Below are 27,814 nucleotides of genomic sequence, written 5' to 3' on the forward strand. Positions count from 1 at the left end.
AGAGTCTGGTGTGAAGGATTTATATCATGTACCAGAAAACATTCAATACATTTCAATAAATTATAAATAAATAAATGATCAGTGCCTGGAGCCTGCTGAGAACAATTACAAGATACTGAAATGAAGATAAATACTCATTACCGAAATTCATGGAATATATAAACAGCCACAATCTGTCAAAAATCAAAGTTAAATTATTAAAAAAAGTATGAGCAACTATTACTAAAATAAAGATGAACGGATGGGTGAAGGAGTGATACAGAGTGTATTGCTGAAGTTGTAGAAAAATGGTAAGCATTTGTGAAAATACATATTCCAGATATTTTAACTGGTGAAGGCAACACAGAACAATAGACAATGGGAGATACAATTAAGAATTTACAAAGCTACAGAGGTAGTGGGATGAAAAGTCAAATATAAGGCATTTAAAGGCAATTAGGTGCACCTACGTTAAAGGAGGAAAGAAAACGTGTGTGATTTATAACACTGTAGGCGACTGGAGACACAAAAATAAATACATCTATGACTATGAATCATATGAATATCTTTATATAATAAGTAAGACATAAGCATAAATTGTAAAACATCATAACAGATCAGTTAATGCCGTATTACATTTATTTGACATGTTTACAGAAGACGGGACTGATGACATGGAGGGCTGTGGTGTAACAGTAGGTGGTAGTAACGCTCTGATTTGTTAAAATATTCTCGCAACAGCAGGAAGAGAAGAAGAAAACGGGCCAATCACGGACAGCCAAGCGCTGATGCGGAAGTGTCCAACGCGGAAGTCGCTTCTTGAATCCTTTTTGACGCATGCATTTGCACTTTGAGCACTTCTCAGCGCATTACAACAGAGGTTATAAGTCGAGGCGTTAGTACTAAGAGATAAAACAGACAGAGGTGAGTGTGTTGCCGGTATGTCGTCCAGCGGAGAAGTAGTGTTACGGGCCCTGGAGGCGCCGCTGTTCTGGCTCGGTGCTCTGACCGCGGCCTGGCTGTCTGTGTGCTCCGTGTACCGGCTGCTGTCCGGGATCAAGGTGTGGGTGCTGGGCAACGGGCGGCTCGTCTCTCCCACCAAACTGGGGAAATGGGCAGGTGAGAAACTGGGACAATAACCTCACTGACTCAGGTTAGGATGGTTAGTGTCAGACAGTTAAACCGTTTAAGCAACATTTAAGCAAAGAGATAGTAGCCTGTATTTTCATTGATTACATTAAAGATAAGATATATTACAAAGCACACAGGACAAAAAGGGCCAAAGTTGTTATTGAAGGCAAATAATGTCTTCTTAGCTGTGTACATTTTATCAGTACAGTCATACAGAAATGTTATTCAGATTTCTGGTGTCTTCTTTGCAGCTGTAGCATCAACTTTAATCTGAACATGAGGTTTGTTTACTACTTGTTAAGCTGAGGAAACATGTTTTCCATTGTGGTTGTATTAATCAGCCAGTCTTTCTTTAAACATGGAAACAAGCTGCCAAAAAAGTCGGAAAAATATCAAAAAGGTTTCAGAAGTGACAACAACAATTTCTCTAACAAAAGCTTTTCATTGTCACGATTTGACAGGGTTTAAAACGTTTCTGCATTCCTGTCAAAAAGTAACTTAACATGAAGCACTGTTCAGTGACCACTGCCAAAATTTATAGTCTGATGCAAGTCTGACCACATCCAATATCATTGTTTTGTAGGTGATGTATGCAGGAGCTAAGGCTGCAACTAACGTTTATTTTAATCATTGATTAATCTGCAGATTATTTACCTCGATTCATCGTTTAGTCTTTAAAATGTCAAAAACAATAATGAAGTGCCCATCGCAATTTCCCAAAGCCCAAAATGACGTCTTTAAATTGCTTCTTACAACCAACAGTCGAAACCAAAATACTCTTTATTTTCAATCATAAATGACAAAAAGCAGCAAATCCTTAGATGTAAGAAGCTGGAACCAACAAATATTCAACATTTTTGCTTGAAAAATGACTGAAATCAATGAAATGATCATCGATTTAACAAAATACTCAAAACTGAAGGATTAATTAACTGATCTTTGCAGCTCTTGCAGCAGCTCAGCTTTAACACTAGCCTCTTATTGAATTTGTGAATGATATTTCAATTTAATGTTTGATTATTTGTAGCAACAGCAAACAGCCTTTTTATTAAATGGCTTATAAATGTAGTATTAAATCAAATCTTTAAATTCCATGGTCATAAATGTACCAACAAACCTTGCTTGGCTGTTTCAGATTATTGACTACAGATAACAGGACATTGAGCAATGAAGGCCTGCAAGCTCTGAACCAGCTTGCCTAAGGAACTGTGTTTAGGAAACACTTTGTGCCTATAATATGTGTATTTACTATTTATTTCCTGTAGTTTCTAAAAGAAAAAAATTTACTTTAGCGACTTAAACAGTAGTTCTATACTGGTTACAGTATACAAGTATACAAGGTAGGGACAAAAATCTGAAACTTCTCTAATATAATATAGTCCAGTACAACACCACTTTTAACTATCCTCAGAAATACGGCTGCAATTCACGATTATTTTCAATGTTGAATAATCTGCTGATTATTTTCATGATTAATTGCTCTATTAAAGTCATTTATAAAGTTTGAAAATGATGAAAATGTCAAAAATGTTGTTTCCCAAAGCCCGAGATGACATCCTCGAATGTCTTGTTTTGTCCACAACTCAAAATACTTCAGAAAATAGTCCGAGATAATTTAATAGTTGATGACTAATTGACCAACTGATTATTTGTTGCAGCTCTTCTCAGAAATAAACAAATTGTTGAATTTTTCAGAAATGTGTAAATTAAACTAAGACTGAACATTATAAACTTCATACAGGTAGGATTCATGGCAGAATTGTTGTGTTGGATTGCATTAGATTGTACAGGTGTACCTACCGGTAAATTGGTCACTTTATGTAAATTGCAAGCAGACACATGCCATTTTTGCATCTTGATCTGAACACGTCATGAACACCCTGTACAGTACAGCTGTGTCACAGCTGTCTTGCATAATAAGTCCTACCCTGACTGTTTCATGGTTCACACTGATGATTGTGAAGTCTTCTGGTATGATTTCAGCACACTTTGTTCCAGCAACAGCAGACTACAGCATCAGTCTGTGATATGTTTTTCACATTAAATAAGGAACGGGCAGAGAATGATCAGCCTTTTGTAATCAGGTGTAAATTGCAGTAAATCTTGTGATTGGATTACAGCTCGAGGGGATTATCAAATCAGACTGAATACTGTCCATCTGTCCAACCTGCTCACTGACTGAACCTTGGACCTTTGAACAGACTGCTGTTGGGATTGCTATATTGTTGGCAAGTCTGGTGTTCAAGGTTCACACCATAATACAAAAAAAGCTGTTCTCTGTATGATTAATAATCATTCTTTCAGCATTTCAAAAGAGCTTGGAGAGACAGAAGCTTGGAAAGAAATGGGACAAATTTAAAGTATTTTTAGGTACAGTTCTATTACACCATGTCCTACATGGTCAGTAGAGCTGCAACAATTAGTCATGAGAAAGAAAATGTATTTTTTGATAAACAATAAATCATTTCAATCATTTTTCAAACATAAAATGTCAAATATTTGTTGGTTCCAGCTTCTTAAATGTAGGATTTCCTGGTTTTCTTTATAATTTATGATGGCAAGAGTGCTGTGCTTTTGTAACTTTTTTTTTACATTTTATAAACTAAACAATAAATCAATTAAGTGTGAAAAGATTAATCAATAATGAAAATAATCATTAGTTGCAGCCTTAATTGTCAGTGGGAATCCCAAGATGAAGAACAAAACTCTTGTTAAATGTCTGTTTTGAGGTACATTTTTCATGCATATTTCCCAATCAAAAGATTGTATGTCTGTATTTATCTTTTAACCTGGACACTTGGCTCCTTTGCATTTTACAATCTTTATCACAGTCTTTCTCAACCTGTGCATTCATGGTCACATCAGTCTGCTTGAGAGACTCAGATGTTTTGAGGATGTGAGCTGAAGTTGCCTTTGATCTTTTTGTGTGCAGCTAAAAATAAAAAACGCGTCAGATGGGTTTTTTATTTTTGGATTACACATGCAAAGTGATTCAGAATATCCAATGAGGCGAAGGAGCCCGTTGGCCTCGGCTGCTACTTTCATTCACAAACTTTGCCTCAGTGAAGTGGACTTGATTGAGAGGATGGCCTGATTATGTAACGGGACCAGAGCCATTCATAAATGAGACGCATGATCCTCAGGATTCTGGTTCACTGGTACCACAGCTCACTTTATCTGTGTATGTGAGAGAGAGAGAGAGTGAGAGTGAGTAAGAGAAAGACTGAGTGTGTGGCAGTATTACAGAGAACCATTGTAGTGGTATCTTACGGAGACAATGTTTCGATTGTTCATAATATAGCTGCCTTGTTATATTGTAATAAAAAGGCAGCTGGTTATAAATGAAGTTCATAAGACACATTAACATGTATCTAAAAGGTACGTGTTAATTCCTCACAATCCTGTCAGTTCACATGCTGTCTGATGTATATTTTCAATTCATTTTAAACCATTTAAACACAAATAATGCAGATATATACAAATACAAAGCCCTTCTATAGTTATGATGTGCTTTTTTTATTTTTTACAGAGATGACAATCTAAATATCATAGCTGCACACATACAAATGCAGCACTTGGTAGAATTTGACACCTATGTTCCTCCATTTAAATAATAATGTATATTATAAACTGGATCACTTAATAAAAACAAGCCCGTTGGTGACCCAAAATAGCATTTATCTAACCTAACAGAGTTTGGGCTCTGCTGCGTGTCCACCATTACGTACATGTGTCAGTAGTTTCATTTGTTACAAACATAGTCAATGTTATCGTTTCAGATTTTGTAGTAAGTAACTTTTATATTTTGATCCTTCTTGTAGTGTTTGGTATAAAGTTAGGGCTGCAGCTAATGATTATTTTTCATAGTTGGTTAATCTTCAAAAAATCATTATGTAGTTTAAAATTACAGAAAATGGTGGAACAGGCCAAGCATAATTTTACAGAAGTCAAAGTGGCACAGGGCTCCAGGGTGTGACTATTTTGGTCGCACATGCGCGCAGAAATCTGTCAAGTGCGACTACACATTTTCTTTGGTCGCACTGGTGCGCCTGAAATATAGTTAGCAAGAAGTCAAATGAAAATGTTTTACTGGGAGCACCTAAATTATGTGCTGTGCACCTATATGAAAATGTTAAATCTGGAACCCTGTGACACCTTTTTAAATGTCTTGTTCAATATTACCAGAGAATTTGAAATGATTGATTATCAAAGTAGTTGCTGATTCATTTTCTGTCAATTGTTTAGTCGACTGAAGGATTAATACTACATCCCAGTTACTTGATCAGTCACTGTTAGGGCTGGAACTTTTGCTTTAGATCACTTCTTACAGAAAGATAACCTGTGTGGGCTAATCCTTCCAGTACAGTTTTGCTAACGGACCAAAACATTTATGTCCCAGACCATGCCCACACATAGATTGCAGTTATTGGTAGAATTAATTAAACATGTCCTCTACCAATTATTTCTTCATGAAATACTTTCTGACAAATACATGTGCTGTTGCTCCCTTAGCGAAAAAGAGAGGAGGAGTCTGGAAGTAGGGCAGGACTTTGGCTTGTCACGAATATTGAAAAGTGGGATACGTTGGGCAGATCCTCAATAAGTCTTCTTTAAGTGGAGAAGATGTAAAAAGGTGAATTATTTCCAGTCCTTCAATTACATTCAACAATAAAATGACTATCAAACTGAGCACCCAAATGGGGACAGATAGTAGCGCTATCATCAGAACACCTAGCCTAGTCGACCTACTTTTGTAGAAGACAGCAGTTCCTAAAATAGCCCTTGTTTTATTTGACTGAAGGGAACATGCACTCAGCTGTAAAAGCTTTTTTTTTCCTGTTCCGACTGCAAAACATTTCATTCTTAAAACATCTAAAAATAACCCGGCCTATGTTTCCCTCATCATTGTGCCTGCAGACTCTTCATCACTCTCCCCTCCTCTTCTCTGTGCTATTTTTAGTTGCCCCCAGGATCCCCCATGTTCGTGTTTGTCATTTTCTCTCCTCTTTCCTCCCCCACTCCCTTCTGTTTGGCTCTGCTGCAGCCCTAGAGGATGCTTGGCACCTCAGCATCATCTGTACTCAGGAAGATCACACAAAGGGGAGATGGGTACAGCAAAGGGCAGATAGACAGATGAGTAAAAGGAGTAAATAGTATTGTCAAAATAGAGAAAATACATTTGCTAAAAATAAACTTTATTGTCTCTGCAGGGATATTTGTATTAGACATTGTAGCATCAGCACAAAAAAACGTTTCATGAAAGCTGTAAGAATCAGGAGTGTAGTGCTCAGCAATATGGCTTAATTATGATATATATTTGTCTGTTAAAAATCCTAAAAATTCTCAAATAAAAACAAAATTGATCTGATTAAAGAAGCTCTAAGCTGATATGCCAGATATCAACGCTGATTCTGGCCATTATTCAGTCACGCTGGACCTCCAACTCAGTTTTTAGTGCTGCAACAATCCCATGCCTCACACTATATAACTTATAGTAATGGCATCAGATTGTTACTCTGTATTGAGATGATACCCTGAGTTGAGGTGTTGGGAGATAAAAAGTTGCACTGGTGCAGCACTAGTTTAAATAATATAACAAGTGAGACTATGACACCAGACAGTTCCTGGTCTCATATGGCCGTAATCACATCATCATGACCACTGCGTGACGAAATAAAGACATAGTCCCCTCATTCATTTCAGTGAGGCACTGATAACTTGTAAGTTTGAAAATCCTGACTTGTATTATAAACTGCTGGGCCTTATTGTGGCATTTAATAATCCTATAAACCAAGGCTACAACCAATGATTGTTTTCATCATTTATTAATTTGCCATTGCCATTATTTTCACAATTTTTGATCATTTATTTGGTATGTAAAATTTCAAAAAAAAAATGTCCAATGAACAGTCCAAACCCTAAAGACTCTTCATTTGTTAGGATTTATGACAAAAAGCGGCACATTCTTTCATTCAAGAAGCTGGAGCCAGCAAATGTCTGACATTTTTGCTTTTAAAAGGACTGAAAGGATTAATCGATTTTATATACGAGTGGGCGATTCATTTCCTCGCAATTGACAAATCGATTAATCGACTAATCATTGCAGCTTTATTTCAAATTAAATGTTGTTTCAGGTTCTGAGACTAAAACAATCGATATGATCCAAGAAGGCTCGTTTATTGATTGATCAACCTGCGATGGACGTCGCAAAAGTCGAGCAAGGTTCAGTGTCGCAAAGGGGCCATGTTCTTTTTTGTGTTTTTGTTTTGCTGGCACCTTCTGCGTTGGGTATGTGTGTTTTCCCAAAGTGATAATACATATTTCATACATCTTTTCATATATAGTATAGATGGATTTAATCCTCTTTAATTACCTAATCCAGCAAACAGAAACACAGAAGGGGAAGCGTTAGTGTAAAACCATGAGACCTTAAATAACCCAGAGCCCACTGGCAGCCCACAAATAACCAAAATAACGCCAAACCACATTGAACGCACGTTTTTCAAGTGTTTTAATCTCATATTTAGACTCAGGCTGGTCTCAGGTAATGGCCTTTGTTTTGAACGTAATCTTTAATGAGCTTAGGAGTCTTAAGGCCCTGAGTCTAACGGACCCTAGAGAGACTGTCCTGCTCAGTGCGCCCAGCCAGACTGATGTAGTGTGACCTAACCATCCCGCCAAAATTCCCCATCTTAAGTACACTTCACTCTGATAAGTAGGTCGAAACCGCAATGCAAAACAAAAAGGAATAAACTAGCATAAAATAAGAACAGAATTATTACACAAAAACTAAAAACTTAAGATGAAAAACTATCCTCAAGTTTACACAAAGATAAGTAGTTGATCTTTAAGCATCTCAGAGGGACGTAGGGACACATTGTAACGCCCTGACTCTCCATCCCGCTCCCCATCCACTCATTGTTATATTTAGCCAGAGGTGTGATGAATAGTTCCTTCTGAAAGATGGGAATAGCTAAAAATAGGCCCCTGCTGCTGCTGCTGCTGTTTGTGCCAGGCAGTTCCAGGGCATCCGTTCGCTCGACTGCCACTGATGACAGAGAGGTCCTAACTTTCCCTCTCCCTCTCCCTCTCTTTGTCCTCCTTATTCACCTCGGCTGCTCTCCATGTACCCGGTCCTGCAGTACATCTGTCTACACTGACATTCAGCCCTTTACCCTTGAAAGTCAATTTATTTTTATTTTTCTAAAGCTTTTTGTGCTTGGCCATCCTTGGTGGTTCTGCACTGCACTTTCCAGGGATCAGTTGTCAGTCAAACAGTCCTTCACTGACATATTTATCATCAGATTTCTGTGGTGATAAAGTTCCTGGAGGTGGCGCTCTTCATCTGTTTTTCTATAGTGACGGGCACTGCTTAGTTTCCCTTGCTCTTATGTTGTAATCTTGATCTTCCAAAAAGGAAGATAAAGAAAACAACACTTTGCTTATAAGTCTACAGCAAGAGAGATAAACCATCTATGGTCTTTTCTTCTGTGGAAATATTTCTTTTAAATAGCTAAGCTAACAGTTCAGACTAAAATGAGCTCAGATTGTGAAGGCGTGGTCTGACACTGAGCTAACACAGCAGGGAAATCTGTTGAAACTGTGCTTAAGGCCACAAGTTCAAAGCTAAATACTGATATACATTAAATGTGTGGCAACTCCTTTATGAAATAGTCTAAATGTCCAGGTGAAGCTATGTAGACACACATGTCCACATACTTTTGTCTCAATTTGGTTCAAGGTTTTTCATTGTTAAGGAGAAGCTCCTTATCTCCAATAAAGCAAAATATACAAAGACAGAGTAACTTCCTTTTCTTAGTTTTAATGAACCAGCCCTTTGAGCCCCAGTTTTATGCTCGTGGAAGGAAACTATGGGACTACAGTAGATGGAGAATATGGAGAAGCATATCTTGCTTTAATTAATCCTGTGTTTTCATATTCGATTTAGAACAGTATATACTTTAACCTGCTAATTCAGTCTCTTTCTGTCCCTTTTCCTCTTTCAGTTGTGACAGGAGCCACAGACGGGATCGGGAAAGCTTATGCGGAGGAGGTAAGATTCCTTGGACTCTGGACATTTTCGGACTTCTAACCGAAAAAACACACCACAGTGAAAAGAGGTGGCGGGAGATGAGTGGAATTTCTCTCTGCCTTTGTCAATCATTTCTTCAATGTGAAGTAACTTATAAAAGTGAGCCTTAAATTAGTGTTGTACATGTCATATGTTGGTTTTGCTAAAACATTTAGGTTTGTATTTGTTATATCTCATATTCAGGTCATTTTAAGGCTTCTGTTGTTTCTTTTTCACGCTTAATTTTATATCATATCGAAGTAACCATTTAGAAAGCCACCTAACGATGCCGAATTAGGATAGCCTGATAGCAACACCTTTTTTGAATTGTTAGATAAATTCAGCGTACGCAGGACAGAAGAACGACTCAGTTTATATATCTTGTTGACTTAGTGATGCTTGCAGAGGCCTGGAAACATCTACGATTATTCAGTTTGCCTGAGTAATGCTGCATTCCAGTGTACTTGAAAAGAACAACCTCCGACACCAAAAAGTGCAATGGAAAGGTCATCCAGGTCAGAATTCCAAGTCCGAAACTTGGGCAAGGTCCACCAAGCTCGACATAAACACACATGGCTTCACAGCAGTATGATGGCACCCACAGAGAACAATTACCTTTTCATCACTTGTCACCTTAATGAATTGTTTGTGTTGTGAAACGCACAGTGCCGCTTTTGTTTCCTCTCAGTTGGTTTGTGAGCATTTGGCACAAGCCTTCACCTCACTGTCTTTTTTCAAGTGTGTTAATCTGTTACATCAGCTGCTGTGGTTGCTTGAGAAGTTCAGAGACTTTCCATACAAACATCTGCTTGCTGTGAGCGTCCATGCTTTCCCAGGCAGATGTACTGGGATGCATTTACATTGTGACTCGGAAGTATCGACTTCCGACTTGCTGCATCACTTATCCATTTTGGAGGCTAGGTGAGCTGGTAGCTTTCCTGAGCACAAACTGACTCGTAGGTGATTGACGGGGTTGCCTAGCCTATTGTCTTGTCTGTAGTGATTCCAAAGACACTGATTGGTCAAAAGCTGGAAATCCCAGCGTCTCTCCAAATATTACCATGCAGTAAACCTACCAAACATATGTGCTCATGGAGATGCATGTGCATGGATCTGATTTCAACACGTGAAGCCAAGTTTACATGCAGAAGCCAAAATCTTCAGAATAAGACAAAAAAATGTAACTCCAAGCAACGGTCTGTACTTACAAATGGTTCCAAACAGAAATTACAGGTACATACTGTATGTATACGTGTACAGAAGTAGGATTACAGTAACAAAACTGTATTTTCGAACACACCCTGTGAAATCATGGATGCAAACCTAAATATTCAAGCTGACAATACCAACATTATAGGTACAAAACTTTTTTTCAAGCACATGAATGATTTCACATTCCATAAACAGACACCTCTGTTTAAGGCCACTTCCACTCTGTTATCTACAAACTGACTACTGAAATAGCACACCTGCTGAATTAACTTCATGACTTCTATTACTGTGCTGCCTGGATGCAATATGTGTAGAAATGCTCACACAGGTCGCCTTCGTTGACCTGTTTTTTGTGTTTGCAGCTTGCCCGCAGAGGCTTCTCCATTGTGCTGATAAGCCGCTCACAGGAGAGGCTGGATGACGTATCCAAGGCGATCTGTGAGTCGTGTGCATGTTTATTTCATCTTTTTTTTTAAAAGAAAATAACCTGATGTAAATGCAAACAACACGTCTGACATGGAAAACTGATGTAGAGTGAGGATTTTTGTAGACAGACATCACTTTGAAATGCAGTTTGTAGCTCAATATTACTCCATTTAATCCATCAGTTGAACTAATTCCACATTTTAGAGTCGAGGGAAATCAGCAGGACCTGTGGTCCAAAAGCACAAGACTAATATAGTGTTAAATATGACAGCTGCTAGACTGGAGTTCAATCCTAATGATCCATGTAGTTATATGGCCTCATTTATCCTAAATCTGAAATGTTGCATTCATATTGCACTGTGTGATGGTCCAACAGGATGACATGACAAACGACTAAATTGGATTGCATTGAATTGCGTGTTTTTCGCAAGTGATCCTTTATTGAGTGGAGATTCGGCAGGACTCTTATGGTTATGAGGCTGTAAAGCCTCCTGCCGGGGTTGAAAGTGAATCTGTCCAATTAAGTGAAAGCTTTCTCTTAAGGGAGGGATATCCTCATTGATGATGAAGGATTATTTCAGGGTTTTTTTTTTTTCTCTGCTCTGCTCTTCCCTTTCCAAGTGACTATTTTCATGAACTTTACACAAGTGATTTCTACTATCTTTGATTGTGTCTCATAAATAAATGCAAAATTTGAATGTTTATGCATATTTGTGCCCTCAGCAAGCAAATGTGGTGTGGAGACCAAGACGATCGCAGCAGACTTCAGTGCTGTAGATATCTACTCAAAGATTGAAGATGGACTTGCAGGACTGGAGATTGGAGTTTTGGGTAAGATTGCAGCAGGTGCTTAGGCCACCTCACTTTTAATAAAATTCAATTAGTCGGTCAGATAAGATGGTAAATTCAATCTGAATCCTGGCCTGCAGACATGAGGAATGCTGTATAATCCACTGTGATAAATGTATAATCATAAAGGTTAATTTATCCAGGCTTTTTCAGCCCTTTGCTGCCCTCCTAAGATTGAAAAGAGGAATAACACTCTGAAGTGCATATTAGAAAAATGTTCTTTTCATCCATCAGTTTGTCAACATTTTTAGCATTTTGAATGTCACAGTGCTGTTATATTTCTCTTGTTGACAGTGAACAATGTTGGAATATCCTACTCTTACCCTGAGTTCTTCCTCAACGTCCCCAATCTTGACAGTGTGAGTTAAAGGTTTATTGTTATTTTAATTGCAATGAATGTAAAAAATATTTTTTCATACAGACATTTAACAGATCAAATGTTTGTAACATATTTTACGAGATTATGAGGAATGAAAGTGCTAATGATAGCAAATTCCTTTACATAGAGTTTGTTTTAATTAATATCTCCACTAAAAAACTGGATCCTGTTCAGTTTGCTGTATTGACAGTTGTGGTTTATAATTGAGCTTCATATAAATTAAACTACACAAAGGTGGCCAGCTGAGTAAGACCTGATCAAATACTGTGCTTGTACTGTAACTGTAAAATACATTTGTAAATAATAACATCCTAATTATACTATCTGGCTTACAAAAAGCTAGCCCCAGTAATTTTTGCCTAAAGACAGGAAAAAGTTAAACAAATGGATAATGAAAAAGCATATAGTAACAGTAACAGTGGTAAGTAAGAGTCATAAAGTCGACAGACTAACTCACTAATTGAGCTTATGGTAACTTTTATAGCTTAGGAGTGAAACTTTTCATTTGTAGTAGAATTAATGTTTTATTTCCCATATCAGAAGTTACATAGTGTCGCTGTGAGGTGAATTTGGCATTTTAGCAACTAAAATGTCTTTTTAAAGTGTAAAATCACCCAAAGTGAAAATTCTGTCATAATCTCACCTGCATGTGAATGGAAAGTTGGGTGAAGTTTCGTATCCAACAAAACATTTCTGTTCTGGAGCTACACATCAAAACAGTGTTGCAACGTTCTCATAAACAACTGAAGTAGATGGGGACTTGTTTTAAAATATAAAAAAAAATAATTGTTTTTTCCCCCAGTTTTTTAATATTTTAAAATAAGTCTCTAGCTACTAAAACGCTGTTTTGCTGTGAAGCTCCAGAAATGTTTTACAGACTACAAAACTTCACTCGACTCTTCATCAGTATGATGGTGAGTAGATGATGACTGAAATTTCATATTTGGGTGAACTTATCCTTAAATTTATCTCAATTGTGGAACAATGATGAACGTGCAAGTAAATGCACAAACACACACGATAGTCAAGTCGTAGTAATGCTCCTTTCTTCTTGTTTCAGTTCATCGACACCATGGTCAACATCAACATAACATCAGTTTGCCAGGTGAGTGTCAGTACTTGAAAACATTGATGAAATTGAGGCTTTCTGACTTTGATCAACAAAAAAATGTTTTCTTTTTAATGTCAAAGAGAAAACAAATCGTAATACTAGCATAAGTATTTCCTCTTTAAGTTGATGTTGAGTAGAGGCACCTTTGTCTCAGTCTGCACAACATGGACATTGACTTGTAAATGTTTGTTGTATGTCTCACTGTGAGATGTGGGTTGCCTTTGAGTTATTAAGTTTGTCCAAGTAGACTCAAATGCTGATATAGTTTGAGATCCTCTGTCAGGTATTCCCACAGACCAATAAAGACATCCCCCACACACGCACCCACCCACGCACACAAACACAACACGGAGACATAAAGCGTAGTAAGTCACTTCCGTCCCTCTTCTCCATGTTCGGTAGTTCCCAGAGCAACAGCTAAAGTCCACCCACTCTGTTAGCACTTAATTTATGTCATTCAATATTTCTTTAAACTGCTCCCTCTGCTATCATTATCATTTCCTCTCTCTCTTTGTCTTCTCTCCCCGATCACCTCTTCACACACAACCCACACACACACATTTACAAATGTGGATGCACGCCTCCACACACTTGTCCACAGCCCACACACATTAAGAGCCTTTCTTGTCAGCTTTACTCTGTTTCTCACACTTGTCACTCTCTCACTCTCTTTCCCTTTGTGTTGTTTTTTTCCAGATGACACGTCTTGTTTTACCTGGAATGTTGGAGAGGTAAGTTTATCTGGCTTTAGCAGCAAGAGATTAATTAATACATAACTAATGTTGGTGAATATTAAGTTAATAACAACGGCACAAATGCAGAAGGCAGCACAAAAATTGATACCAAGTTTATTTTTAAGTTTCATTGCCAAGTCATCAGATAATGACACTTTGGGATGGTAGGTTGTGTCAGCTGCCATTCAAAGCATCAGTTGATAGTATAGGAAGTGACTAGTGTGGTAAAATAACCTAAAGACAAGCAAAAAGCCTCAAACATGCAAATTGCATGGTACCAATCTACTCTGAAATCAAATAAATTTTATTTATATAGCCCAAAATCACAATCACATTGCCTCAATGGGCTTTACAATCTGTACAGTGAACGACATTCTCTGTCCTTAGACCCTCGACTAGTGTGAGGAAAAACTTGCCATGTTGAGGGGGAAAAAAAACCTTTTAACGGGGGAAAAAAAGAAGATGGAAGAAACCTCAGGAAGGGGAGGGATCCCTCGCATGTACAGAAAAGAACAACAAAACACAGTTTACAAGTTATCTTGACAGAATATCTGATAGAAATTATAATAAATGTAAAGTGTGTGGATCCAGGAGACGACTGAGCAGGCCAAGGCATCGCCAAGTGGTGCCCGAGCCACACAACATCCTCTCCACTGTGGTGACCTGGAAGAGGGCAGGCCACACAGGATAATTAGTAATAGACAGAGAGATAAGAGTGAAGAGGCCTCAAATTTTACAGAAATACAGATATAAGGAGATAGTCAAACAGAGGAGAGCAATGATCCAGTGGAGCCCAGGGTATGACGATCCATAAGCATCAATATGTGAGGCAGCAAGAGCCAGGAGAGGTAGAGGGTCCCAGGGGCCCGTGGTCCACCAGAAGGGAGCCTGAATGAAAAGAGAGAAGAAGGAGAAAGAGGAGGAGAAAGAGAAAGAGGAGGAGGAGGAAGCTATACAGAGTGAGAGAGCGACACAACTTGCAGCTTGTGGGGACAGAAAACAAAACAAATGTTAAAGAAATGCAATGTTAATCAGAATAAGCAGATTGTTTCTCGTTGGCAGGACAATGTGAATTCTAACACTATAGGTAACTCATTGTGTTATATACAAAATAGGTGTGCACACAAATTTCATGTCATATATGACATTTAAATATTTTTTGCAACAGCTAATACTGTTAATGGATTATTACTTTTTGGAAAATGTAATTGTTTTCATGATACATACTGTACATCTGTCATTTTGGTAATTGTAATGTTGTCTAAAGTCTGAAGACTTTCACTTGCTTGGCCTTCATATATACATACAAACAGATTTTTTCCTTTAAAACATCATTAACCTATAGTTGAGATGAAATATTGTATGACAGCACCTCAGGCTGGAACAAAATATCCTCAGATTGTAAACATTTTAGTGTTGATGTTACTGTATCTTTGTTTTTATCAATACCTACCAGCTCTTTGATGTACGACAAGAGAAGTTTTGGTTCAACCTGCAAGCACACGTATTACCATGTTCTTACTCCTGTCTGGGATTGATCTCAGGCTGAAGTGTTTGTTTCTTTTCAGTATAAAATAGCATTTGCTCATATCTTTCTGTTTCCAGAAAAAAGGGGGCCATTCTCAACATCTCCTCTGCCAGTGGGATGTACCCTGTTCCTCTCCTCACCGTCTACTCTGCCTCCAAGGTAATTGCAATACATGGTTTAAGACCTTTTCTCCAGTTGTTAACTGAAGTGTTATCTATAGATGCATCCCAGTATCATAAACGGTTTACATCGTACCATATAATGCGGTCCATGGGGACAAATCCATCTTTGTTATGAATAAATTATGAATTATTCTGTCTATTCCACCAACATATATTGAGGCAAAACTTATCTACTGATGGATGATAGTTTAACATTTATTTGGATGTAGGGATAAAAGGAGGGATCGTCTTTTTTATATTTGCTGTTTTAATTGTTGCTTATAAATAAGTCGCTGACTAACTCGGGTCCCGAGGTAGTGTACCAATTAAAAATGTTTATAGGAGCATGTGGCATCATAATGTTTTATAACCGTCTCATGTGTGTTTGTTAGTTTAAAAACAGCCTGCTGTTCACAGTTTCAGCTGATTAATTTGCTGGTTTGTACTGGGTCATGTTGATCCTCTAAAATTCTGTTTTCTGAAATACAAGTTTAAAAGTGCATCTACAATCCATCTAGGGTGACTCTCAAGTTTAGTGCTCGATTTAATGATCATCTCAATTCATTACAGCTCCTATTAACATTGTGAAGGTACATTGTTCATGGACTGTGCGCATAATTCTTCTTCGCTAGCTGTTGCAGAGCAAATTGTCATTCTTATTCTTTTGAGAAATTAAATCCCATGGCTTTTTGGTGTTTGATGCCAACTTTTTCTTCCTGGAATTAGAAGTTTTGGCTTTAATTACATGCTTTTATCTTGTATAGGCATTTGTGGACTTCTTTTCACGAGGACTTCAAGCTGAATACAAGAGCAAAGGCATCATCATTCAGGTAAATTGTGAACCGACCTTTGTTTTGATGTGTTTGGTGGTTCATAACTGTAGTTAAAATGCTGTTTAAAGCTTATAGGGTACCTTTTGGTAAACTGGTATTTTTCAACCTGGACCATATTTTCCCATGTTTTTGTGTCTAAGTGACTTACAGGGACAACAATGTTTGAAATTGGCCCAGTATTGAGTGAGACTGCTGCAGCCGGCAGCTGCAAACAGACTACAATGTAATCCCTGCAGGCAACTGCACACCGTGAAAGAACATCTACTCCAAGTGCTAGTTTCTGTTATGACAAGCTCATGTTGCTATTTTTAGGCCTTGTCAACATTAAAATGGATATTTTTCCCTCCATCTACAAAAAAAAAAATCCTGTCCACACAACCTTCATTTTACAAAATATTTTCCGTACATATGAGATCGCAAAGGTGATTACAAATGCTGAAACAGGCATGCTGGGCCAGTAGGTGGCGATAAAGTCTACATCAACAATACGTGAAATACTAGAGAAGAATATTCTGAGCATGTGCAGTGAACTTTTTCCCCTTCGGAGGTAGTGACTTAAAAACAGAAGAAGTAATAGCTGAGGTGCTATGGAAAAATTTAAAGCAAAAGGTGCTTCATTTGTCTGGACAGACAACAGGGTGGAACAAATTGAGGTGTGGTGTCATCGTTTCCCCAAATGCTCCATTTTGCATGTACACAGAAGCTGGGGCTTTTAAAAGAATGCACTGTAGAAGGTGTTATTAAAAAAAAAAAAATTTAGTGACCTAAAACACTGGTGGCTTGTGGACAAGAGGCCCAAAGGTAAAGGAAAATGTCCGTTTTGCAAAATGTCTAACCAGAAACGGCCACTCACCAGTGCCACCAGACTCCATTTGCAGAAACAGTCATTTTATTGTCGTTAAACAGCATTCACTCATACTCGCCCGAAAAACAAAATAAGACTTAACAAAGCCATCCTGGTTAGTCTTCCCACTGTCAAGACTTGTCTGGTTGATATAAACCCTTAATTTACAGAGTTTGATGTGAAAATATTGAGAGAGGAGCGAGAGCAAGGGCAGACATCAGAGATGCAGTGGGACAAAACAGAGCCAGAATATTTTCACATCTTACATAGTGTAACATCCAGTTGCTGTCTCCATTAGTTACTTAGACACAAAAACATGGGAAAATATGATCCAGGCTGAAAAATACTAAAGTTATCCTGAACTAATGCTGTCTCAACACTGTGTTGATACTTTACCAAGAAACATTTTTCAATTCTGTAACCAACGTGTTTCCTTGTTTCTTTCACCAGAGTGTTCTTCCATTTTTCGTTGCAACCAAGCTGAGTAAAATCCGACGCGCTACGCTGGACAAGCCCACTCCAGAGCGCTACGTATCAGCAGAGCTCAACACTGTGGGGCTGCAGACCCAGACCAATGGCTACCTGCCTCACGCCATTTTGGTAAGTCTTGGTATGTAACACAAGTAGAACAGAGTCTACTGTCTACTGTAAATACATGAAGTGAATAAGTGAAGATTTGGAAGAACAATTCACTTGTTTGATTTAATTTGATTTGCTCATTTTGAAAAGCAGCTGTTGATGTCTCTAAATATATATAAAGTAGCTTGAATGGAACTAGATTTCTATTTTCTGCATGAACTGTCAAACAGTCTCTTTGTATAATGAGGTGAAACACATTTCAGGCTGCTGAAGGACAGAATTTATGTAACCAAAAGTACAGTTTATTCACTCAATACATCATTACATCTGTAACTGTTTGGGCTTTTTGTTTAATGTCTGGCTGTAGCGAACAATGCTTGCCTGTTATGTACACCTTCACTGTTTTGTCATCTGCGTGTCTGCTGACCACTCAGAATGACTCAAGATCTGTTGAAAGTGCTCCAGCCAGTTGGAACTTAGACTCACACTGCATGCCAAAGCTGCCTCCGCATATTGTGGGCCATTTATATAATCAGCCTGAACAATTGAAATGTACCTTTAGTGTTCGGTAGATAGTGGGAACACAGCTGGAGTAATACTACTTGAACAAAACTACAATCTTTGTAGAAGTAATAAATCTGGTGCAGCGTAACACTCATTGGAAACACTCAGAGTTGTGTTACAGGCAGTCAAGGTCTCTAATGGCTGCAGGACCGAAACCTCATCAGTAGCAATTTCACATGATGAAAAAGAGCTTCCTACCTGCTCATCTCTATTCACCAAATTAATATTGTGTAAACGGTTGCTAAAGCATCTGTCAAAAGGTAAACATTCCCTGAAATAATGGAGTGGGATGCCCCACTACCTTGCTGTATTGTCTGCATCCTAACACTGTAATTACTCTGTGGAGACTCGAGCATCAGAAATTAAACGGAAGCACAAATTTAGTGTCTTCATTTTTAGAACGGGTTACAGGGAGCAACATTTTCTCCCTCCTGCTCCTCCATGTTGTGTCGGATGCTGTTGAACTACGTGACCTGAATATCAATGATCATGTTTATTGATATGCATATAAATAACAACACCATCCATTATAGCGTACAGGTGTTAAATAAATCATACTCAGCAGAGACAAGCCTTTGTCGATCCTGTGCAGTCAACAGTTTTTGTGCACATAACGTAAAACGCAGCACAGATCTTTCCTGTCATCAGCTCGTATGTTTCACTAAACCACAAGCTGCAGACAAGTAGTGTGTGCTCTGATTATCTGATAATCCCTCTCCCTTCAATTGTGCAGTGCAGCTCCTCCCATCTCCCAGTAATAATCCCCAATTCACCAGGAGCTAATCAAGACTGCTGTAAAGCTGCAGTCTGCAACATTTACATGTAGATGTTCTGTCATCTTTGCTTTCGTTCATGTGTTTGTATATTGTTTCAATGCACAATTAAGATGCCATGGTAAATGATCTACAATAGAGAGCAGCAGGGATGACATATTTTTGTGGGCTAACATGGAAGTTAGCATTGCCCTGGTTCCCTTGACAAAAAGCCTATTGGATTTTCCAGTTGGATTTTGGAATATTGCAGACACATTGCAACACAAGTTTATGATACTTGCATGTCTTGCATATGATCGCCAGAGGTAAAAAGCTAATGTTAGGTGACATCACGGTTGCTTCAGTGTCACCGCCACTAAGCCTCTTGCTATACTATGCTATACAAACTTTACTATAAATTGATCAATCTACAAGTTGTAAAGTTAGAGTTAGAATAGTTTGCAATAAATGTCCCTGTAAAGACAAACTAGTGAGGAGATTAGTGTTCAGCTTCATGACTTTTAATGTCCTCAACAACTTCTGTAGTCTCATTTAGCCGCTTGTTGGCATCCACTCTTTTAAAGACACGTTAACGCTTTAAAATTCACAAGTGGAGTATTTACTGACATTTTATGGTTTCAAGCATGGAAATCTCTTAAACTTTCTGCATCTAACTGAAAAACCTCTCTCTCTAAAACACGCGTACAGGCTTAAATTCAGTGGTTCAGAATTTCACCATCAATACTCTGATTTAAAGTTAATTTGCATTAGGAAAGAAAAGAGTACAATTAAGAGGAAATGTATTGGCGTTTAATTGCATATGGTGTAATAGTTAGTCAATTAAAGAAACATGCATGATGCTTCATAAAACTTCTCACTTAAAAAAGGATTAAATACAGTAGGCGGTTCTTCAACTGTTTCATCTGCAATGCCGTTATCTGACATTGTTAAAGTAGAGAAGACTGTATTGCTTCATTTTGAACTTCCTACTAATTCATTATATTTAAACATGAGTTGCAAATTTGGTGAATCTGTCCAGCGAGATAAGATGACTGTATTTTACAACGAAAAGAACAAAGGTGTTGTCTTTGTACCTTTTGATAACATCAGGAAGTGAAAGTTAAGTTTGTTGGTGTGCGGCTACTGAAGAGACTTTGAGCAAAATGGCCGTATGTTTGGCAATATGTTAGAAGAGCACTGGAATTGAAACGACACAATTAGTGTAAATTCTCTTTGCACAAACTTGCTTGTGACAGTTGTTGCTCCTGTGGGTTGGAAATTAATAATGAATGCTAATCTGTTATTTGTAAATGCCACCAGCTGACCATGTAATTTCCCTCTGTAGGGCTGGGTGACTACAGCTCTGCTCCCTGCCAAGATCCGCGACAGCTACGTGATGGGGATGAGTTTGTCCCAGCGCGCTCGTTACCTCAAGAAGCAGAAGCAGGGATAGATAGATCGGCGACTGCAGCGGCTGGGAGCGGCAGCAACAGACAGAGGGGACCAGCTGTGTTAACCACTCGTCCAGCTATCATCACCATGGACCAAGAAGAGAAAACATGACAGATTCTGGGCAACATCTCAGTTTCCCTCCCTCTGATACTCCCAGTCATAGATGATGTGAGGCAGTATCTCGCCACAGTTGTTGTACATGTACTTACAGTCCAAACAGTTGTGTGAACATACTGAACAAAGTGTTGCTCTTCACTGAGTGATCAGCTTTAATGAATGGAACTCTAACATGGAAACTAAAAACAATTCCCAGAACTATCCATCTTTCTGCAAAACATCATCCAAAATTAAGCCTACATGTTAAAGGATAAGTTCACCCAAACAGGAAAATTCAGGCATTATCTACTCAACCCCATGTGGACAGAAAATCGAGTGAAGTTTTGTAGTCCAGAGAACATTTCTGGAGCTTCACAGAAAAACGGCATTGCAGCATTCTCCTAAACGACTGAAGTAGGTAGTTGTTTTAAAACGTAATAAAACAACTGACAAAAGAAATCCACATAAAATGGCTCTATACCTCTTGTTCAGTGTAATCCAAGCCTCAGAAAGCCCTGAGATGCCAAACTGATTTGAAAAGACGTTATTTACACACTTGATACGTGGTCGAGCTCGTGTGTAACACTAACACTTTTAGCTTAGCTGCTAAAGTGAAGATTTCAGTTTTAAAAAGCTTGTAAATGTAATTTAATGTAATTTTTGGGTGAACTTATCCTTTAAGGGAAGGATATAAGTTATTTGGGTGTTTCTGAGGTTTGAGCCCTCCCGTGAGTGTGTGGACCAGCTTTAAGCGACGTGGGGCTTCAAGCTATTTAGTATTAACACTGGAGGTGGTACGTACTTGCTACTAACATTTTCTAGAGCACTTAAACATGTTTTCAAGATTTAAAAGGATGTTTTTGTGATAATGGCTTTCTGTTATTCATTTTTTATCATTTCATGTCAGAGGTTTCAAAGCACTCAGATTTAACACCTTGCTTCTTGAGCACCAACTCAAAATCATTAAAGATGACTTGTTTGCTTACATACTCAACTGATTGGTTCAAATTCATTCTTATGGTGTTACTGTTTCTATTCCACAACTCAAGAAAATCCTGTCAAGATACATTTCATCGCGGTATAATGAGTGGGCGGTTTTGTTTGTGTGTGCGACAGTAAGTGTGTCACATCTACATTAATCTCATGTTTTCACCTGTGCTGTTGGATTTACCAAAATGTTAAAGGGAACCAAATGTACAGATGAAACAAACCAATGAAATAGTGTCAAATCTCTGACACATTTTTCTATTATTACTTTTGAAAACTACATGTATGTTATGTTTATGTGTTTGAAGGGTTTGTCAATAGTCTCTTATTAACTCAGATATCCTCTTTAAGTAAAACTGTATTCATTTACCTGGTTTCACTCATAATAACTGTTAAGGTGCAGCAGCAGCAGCCGGGGATCAAGCTCAGTTCTAAGGCTTTTCTCAAGGGAAATGGCACTGTTTGTGATGAAAGCAGAGCAACCCAGACCACCTGGATACCATTAGGATTCACTGGCTATAGCATTTGTCCTTTCAGTCATCAATAAATATAAATTCAAATAAGATCATCTGGTCATCTGTCTCGTTTTGACTTTTGTTCACTTTTTGTTTTGGCTCACATGGCTGTAGGATGGAGAGGACGCATTTTACCATAAATTCATGGAAAGGCCTGATAAAGGAGCAGTTTTAGTTTTAATGTCTAATTTGGCTTCATAATGTGACAAAATATGAATTAGAGATGCTAAGTGGCACCTCTGAGATACCATCACACCCAAACAGCCACTGTAAAAACTCCTGTGTAATAAACCTGACCTATATACCCATATTTTATCCTTTTACAGCCTATCAATCAGCTCATATAACTTGCACGAGTTGTTTTACCATTATTCATCATTTTCACAGTCGATGCTAAAGTGTTGCTTTTTCACGCTCTGCCTCTTCCCTCCCAAACATCACCGTCCGGTTCCCATGCCAACAGTTTCTGGGAGATTATTCCGGTGCACTGGTATGGAAGCTGCGGAAATGTGTCATCACTGACAATGTAGGTGGGGAGAGGAGCTCTGTGTGTGGAGGGATGCCCAAAGGAAGAATCGAGTGGGTTGCAGAGATGTATATAAAGAGGAGCTCACTGGTGCTCAGAGTCCACGGCTCGCTCAGACTCTCACACACACACTCTGTTATTTCACAGCAGTTTCAGAGCGAAGAGCAGATTGGAAAAAGAGCAAAACAGGATCTCTCAAATCAACTCTCATCAAGCAGAGCCCTCAGGACTGAATATTAAACAGCTCTCACTGATTGAGTATTGTCTCTCATTTTTGGCAATTTTTTTACATAGACTACAGATCAGATACACCAGACTTTTTAACAGGGCTCCCTACATCGTACGCCAATTCTAATCTAGAGCTTCATTCTCTACAGCTCGTCATCCTCACATTTGGGCCACCGTTCACCATGGCGACCAGCATGGACACGCTCCCTGCCCATCTGCTGCCTTTGGTGATGGAGGAGTTCCCCCAGTCTCTGGCCACAGCATGTGTCTGCAGGGCCGGACAACGTGAGCCCCGCCTCCGCTGCGTACAGTGTGGCATCATCGAGGAGGAGGAGGAGGACTGCTCCACCCTGGAGGAGGACCAAGCCCAGCGGTCTTTCTTGCAGACCGTGGAGAGCCTGAGGAGGAGCACCAGATGAGCTCCTCCAGAGGAACTTCTAGCATGACTGTGACGTGTGTGACCTATTTGGCTTCGCTGCAACCAGTCTGGAGACCAACAGATGTCAACAGTATTAAGGATGAAGATTGTGCTGACGTAAAGCCTCTGTTGGTGGTGATATTTTGGTAAAGCTGTTACCACTGGTGGACACCGTATAAGGCAAAGGATGAGTCTGCACCGCAAGACACGAAAGAACTGTGATGGAGCGCTTCTAAGAGCTGTAAAATGCTGGCAACGAAGAGCTGTTCTGCATATTTTATCTATATTTTCAAAGTAAATATGCTTTGTTGTAGAGTGATTTTCTGCAAAGCATTACTGTCACCTTGTCAAGTTGTTCTTATATTATTTACATGATTGCTTTTGATGTCCATATTGCCTACAAAGATTTTGACTTCAATATATAAAGCTGATTTTCTAACATTTATTTGGGGGTCTGTCTTTTCTATTATTGAGGTGAAAAATTGTTTTCATGTTGACAATTTAAACACTCTTCATACAATAAGTTTCCTGTTTATGTTGCTTGAAATCTAACACTAGGAGCTGTGTTTGTGAGGGGAAGTGTTTCAGGCCTTTCCATGTGGTGGCACTATTGATACACTTTTTTGAGCTAAATAGCACAAACTATGCTGCACACAACAATCCCTCCTCTCAGCCCAGCCTAACTGCATATTAACACCTGCAATCTGTAAAATTACCCCTTATGTCTCTGATAAAATTGAATCATGAATTTATTTTACCTTTGATTGTTCCTCAGACACAAACAGAAGACACAGTCATGAATCATGAGCCCACACCACACGACTACAACACATTAGTCCCCCAGCAATCATGCAGTACTCTGCTCGGGCCTTGCAATAAAAACTAAATTTCACCCTTTCACCTGGATTCTTTATTGCCTTTTATTCATTTATTTATTTATTTATTTTACAAATCAGCCCTCCTATTCGTCCAATTAATTCCCACCATGTTTACTACAAAGGTACAATCAAGCTCTATGTCTGCATCATCGTTACAAAGTCAAGAATGTGATATTTTTTTGTTTAAATGGCAAAAACAAACAATTATGAAGCAGCTATTTCAGAATAAATGAGCACTTGCTTGAGTCATTGATATATCAGATATATTGGATTCTCCATTTCTGGGTGATTTTCTGAAAACAGCAAAAAATATTTTTGAAAAATACGCTCTGCAGATGTCTCCTCTGTAAATGAATTCAATTACAGACACTGTGTGGCAGCTGCAGCCTGTGTAATTTTTGGTTGTTATGTAAATAACTTTGTGATGGAGCCTTTTTAAAAAACGTGCATGCAAGAGAAAAACTCTTTCTGTTCTTCTTCCTGTTTATTTCAGCGATCGCTGCAGTGGTGTCAAAGTTTGAGGCTGTTTTTCTCCTGCCAAAGCTTTGTGTGGTACAACAAACTCGAGTCCACTGTTTGTTTAATAATTTATAAACACCCAATTAAAACTTGATTAACTGATAAATAAACCTTCTTCTTTGACAAATAATATTTTCTCAATGAGATTGCGTAAGGTTTTTCTTTAATTAGTCAAAAGAGTTTTAGTTAATATTAACTGAAAGTAAAAACCTTGGTTCTTCCACCACCATTATTCCCTTTAGGTATTGATGCACAGATAAAAGTTAGATGAAGCAATCTCCTCAAGTAACCCTCAGTTTGTCACTGAGTCAACGAGTTTTTAAATTAAAAACTTGCCCACCAATTCTAAACATCCGTCTCTATACTCATATTTCTGGTCAGAAGCAGGAGTCTAGCCAAGGACCGGTCACAGGGCAAACGCAGACAAGCAGCCACACTTACACTGACATCTATAGGCAATTGAGAGCGGCTGACCTGTATGTATTCGGCCTGTGGGAGAGGGAAACCCACGCAAATACAGGGAGAACATGCAAACTCTGCACAGAGAGGCAGCTGCTTTAAAATTCAGGACATTCTTGTTGGGAAGTGACAAAACTGATTGTATTGAAGAAATATTTCATAGAGATATTTATTCAGTGCCCGGAGATATTCTGTTACCCACAAAATCTGCACTTGTGAGACTAGAAGCACGCTGCACATTGAAGCTGATAAACCACTCACCTATGATTCACTGTATGCTGAAGGGTTTCTCTCTACATTTTCTGAGATGATTGTCATTGAGAAAGCAAAGTCAAACATACTGTAAGCTAACATTAAATGGTTTGTAAGAATTGGCTACCTTGAATTCATACTCCCAGCTAATAGGGCCAACATATCACCAGAGTAGCTGCTGACTGCTGCTATCTGGGTTCTTTTTATTCATCCCTGATGGTAGCTGCTGTTAACTCAGACTACCAGGGAAGTGTTGGTGTTTACACCACCAGCACAGGAGCTTTGGACTGCTGGGAGAAAGAGGCTTCCAGGCCCGGGGCTAGCTGGTTAGCATGCTAACTTCGCGGGATATCTCTTCAAAACATTCCATAGACATCTTTTACAAGAAGTCAACACTGTTATTTTTTCACATTCTGTTGATAATTTTAGTTATTTTTTTTTATGTTTTCAACTAAAAACACCCCACCGTAAAAATATATGTTCTTGTGTCGCATAAAGGGACTACAACTTGGATTTAGTTGTATAACCCTGTATAGAGAACCAAAGTCGTACCCCATCCATTTCAGCAAAACTACTGCATGGTAGTGAATGGAGAGAGACACAATTTTTCGATCCTGTTTGATTTATGTCATGAATCACACATATGATGTTTGTGAATTTAAAAGATAATTTTTCGAGTCAATACAGTTGAACTTGTCAATTTCCTGCTATTTTCAACTTTTTCAGTACCTTTTCTGAGCCAAGTTGGCAGCTGTGTTAATATTGGTGACATGTGCTGAGCGAGGCGATGTAGTTCACTATAAACTAGATGGTATTTCTACTTTACTTACGACAAACTGCGACTTTCTTGACTTGGAAAATTATTTTTTTAAAATGACAAACATCATATGTGTAGTTCATGGCACAATTCAAGCAGGATCAAAAAATGAATTGTCTTTCTCCATGCACTCCTGTACAAAGTTTTCCTGAATTAAGGTCCCATGGAGAAAACCAGAAGAGGCCTGACTTTGGCTCTCTATTGTAGAACACTGAACCTTACATGAACCTTGATAATATGTGGCATGCAACAATAACTTGTCTTCATTTGACTGAAAATGTCAAAGTGATCTTTATATTGATATTTGTTTGTCATTATTTCATGAGACACTGAACAATTGACAAAATCAATCAACAAATCAATCTAAGTACGCTTGAGGTTAACTCAAGGTCAATGGAAAAGAAAAAGTGAGCATAAGATTAGCTAAACATGGAGTAAAGCCAATCTGCTGAAGAAGACTGAGGTGTGGTTGGAAGCTGTAGGATAGGAGCTGACCCTGTGTGTTCAATTGTTTTCAGACTAATCCTGTAAATTGAGCCTTTAAGCTAGTAGCAGCTTCACTCACACATGTTGGCGGACCCTGCTGGTGGTAAACTAGGTCATATCAAACGCAGCCTTTTCATTATGGAGGGTTTTTTAAACTGTCATGGTGCCGACTCCACTTGCAGCTGCTGCCCAGATCACCTACCGTTATGTTCGTGTAGCATTTCACGAACATGCTAACCTGCTAGCTGTCCAGTGTTGTTACCTCGGGACGACTTTGTGCTCCTGCTGTTGCCACCATTCACAAACGTTTTGTCTTTATTTATCATTTATCACCATAAAGTTTTTAATATGGACCGTTAGTGTGTCGTTCGTCCTACAAACTGTTGATTTTAATGGACATTTCAATCTGACAACTCCTAACAGAGGCAACTCTCCTGCATATCTCCATCAAGTCTCTCTTCTTGTGGTTATGTTTCATGCCCTTGTATTTGTCTGTTTAATTAGTTAGTAATGCTGCCAGGCTTTCCTGCAGTGACCTGCCTCATTTTTTGGCTGCTAGGCTTTTTATTTGTCCTGGTTTTAATTAGTTGGCTAGGTATACAAAACTACGGAAGCCCTAAAGGGCCATGCATTCATACATTTTATTTCCTCCGTTTTCCTGTGATAACGAGTTAATTTCATTTGTTTTCTCGAGATCTCGAGTTATTATCTTGAAATAACAACTGCTGTTTTCCCAAGATAACGGGATGATTTTCTCGAGATAACAAAACTTTGTTTTCCCGAGATAGTGATATAATTAATTCGAGATCTTGAGAAAACAAAACGATAGTGTAGTATATTAAATCATTGCAGGAAACATCATTCAGTGTAGCAATGTCAGAGGAGCAGGAGCATATCGATCACCGCGTCACATATCTTTTCAATCAAGGCCTGACACAGGCTGAAATAGCATTATGCCTTGCTATTACAGATAATATACACATTAGTGTGCGTAATCTAAAAAGACGGTTAGCAAGGCTTCAGCTATA

General features: G+C 38.6%; 1 protein-coding gene across 1 annotated transcript; it reads left to right on the top strand.

Annotated features, from left to right (window-relative positions):
* Positions 1-796: 796 nt before the first annotated feature.
* hsd17b12b (hydroxysteroid (17-beta) dehydrogenase 12b) lies at positions 797-22,253 on the top strand. Its single transcript, XM_073464607.1, has 11 exons — positions 797-1,098; positions 9,117-9,163; positions 10,756-10,831; positions 11,543-11,650; positions 11,963-12,027; positions 13,108-13,152; positions 13,855-13,889; positions 15,498-15,579; positions 16,346-16,411; positions 17,709-17,858; positions 20,499-22,253. The coding sequence occupies exons 1-11, from the start codon at positions 921-923 to the stop codon at positions 20,604-20,606; spliced, it is 960 nt and encodes a 319-aa protein (XP_073320708.1). The 5' UTR covers positions 797-920; the 3' UTR covers positions 20,607-22,253.
* Positions 22,254-27,814: the final 5,561 nt, after the last annotated feature.

This window comes from Pagrus major, chromosome 4, assembly GCF_040436345.1.
Source record: "Pagrus major chromosome 4, Pma_NU_1.0".
Classification (NCBI taxonomy): domain Eukaryota; kingdom Metazoa; phylum Chordata; class Actinopteri; order Spariformes; family Sparidae; genus Pagrus; species Pagrus major.

What these genes read in the sequence shown, in the direction of transcription:
- hsd17b12b (XM_073464607.1), top strand. Translation starts at nt 921, where the DNA reads ATGTCGTCCAGCGGAGAAGTAGTGTTACGGGCCCTGGAGGCGCCGCTG. An exon ending in ACATAACATCAGTTTGCCAG is followed by an intron (nt 13,153 to 13,854) that starts GTGAGTGTCAGT and finishes GTTTTTTTCCAG; the next exon opens with ATGACACGTCTTGTTTTACC. An exon ending in ACCTGCCTCACGCCATTTTG is followed by an intron (nt 17,859 to 20,498) that starts GTAAGTCTTGGT and finishes TTCCCTCTGTAG; the next exon opens with GGCTGGGTGACTACAGCTCT.